At 62.7% G+C, this 947-nt stretch overlaps 1 protein-coding gene across 1 annotated transcript in view; it reads right to left on the reverse strand.

Moving 5' to 3' along the window:
- Positions 1-498: 498 nt before the first annotated feature.
- The window catches only part of TMLHE (trimethyllysine hydroxylase, epsilon), a gene marked incomplete at both ends in the record, with an annotated part of 5,576 nt that continues 5,127 nt past the window's right edge, over positions 499-947 (reverse strand). Inside the window, one exon of the mRNA XM_008937982.1 lies at positions 499-637. Within this exon, the coding sequence (XP_008936230.1) occupies positions 499-637 (139 nt within the window). The remainder of the gene's footprint in view (positions 638-947) is intronic.

The following is a 947-nucleotide window of genomic DNA, read 5'->3' on the forward strand; positions in this document are numbered from 1 at the left end:
ACCCCTGCAGAGCCCCTCAGGAGGGGGGCAGCTCCCCCACCCAGCCTCCTGCCCCCACCCTTTGGCTGCTGAGGAGCACCCAAACACAGCCCAGGTCTCCTGAAATCCCCTGGCAACAGAAGGACTCCCAAATAACCTCAAGAGCAGCAGTAAATTCAGCTTCCCACACCTTTCTGCTTCCACCGGAATAAGATGTTCTTCTGGGAGAAGTCAGAGGCTGAACACCACGTGTTGCCAGCCCCTCTGCTTCTGAGGGGCCTCCCTTTGGTGCCTGGAAAGATCTTCCTGCTCTCCCCAGGCCGGGGCCACCTCTCCTCTGAGGCAGAGGTTGCACTGAACAATTCTGCCTCCCTTAGAAGCTGAGAGTCAGCAGGGACACGACCCCACCCGGATGCCGGCGCAGCGACACAGGACACCCTAAAACAGCCCTAAAGAGGAGAACTGGAGCCCACCCGGAGCCCCACCCTCAGGAGCACCCTCCCACCTTGCAGGTCCTACCTTGCCTGGCTTCAGCTTGACCCAGAGCTCATTCTGGGGCCTCCTGAGCTCGGTGGTGAGGGCCCGGTGGGCGGCGTACCAGCGGCGCACCACGTCGTGGGGCACCGTGTTGATCACCCCCCGGTCGTAGTTGTTGTACCTGGGGGGGAAAGGGTGAGGGGAGCCCAGCCTGGGGGGGCTCCAGCAGCACGGCCACGGGACCCTCAGCGGGGCCTCGGGGGCCTGGGGGGTTAGGCAGAAGTTAAGGGGGGCTGGGGAGGTCGTGCTGCAGGGGGAGGACTTTGGGAACACGCCAGGCTGGGAGCAAGGAGGAGTGTGCTGCCAAGTGGAGAACTGCCCAGGATTGGTTTGGCTGGAGGAGATGTTTAAAAACATTGAGTCCAACTCTTCCCCCAGCACTGCCAGGTCCCCACAGTGTCCCTCACCCCACATCTCCACGGCTTGGGGAC

Source organism: Merops nubicus, unplaced genomic scaffold, assembly GCF_000691845.1.
Source record: "Merops nubicus isolate BGI_N331 unplaced genomic scaffold, ASM69184v1 scaffold26383, whole genome shotgun sequence".
Lineage (NCBI taxonomy): Eukaryota > Metazoa > Chordata > Aves > Coraciiformes > Meropidae > Merops > Merops nubicus.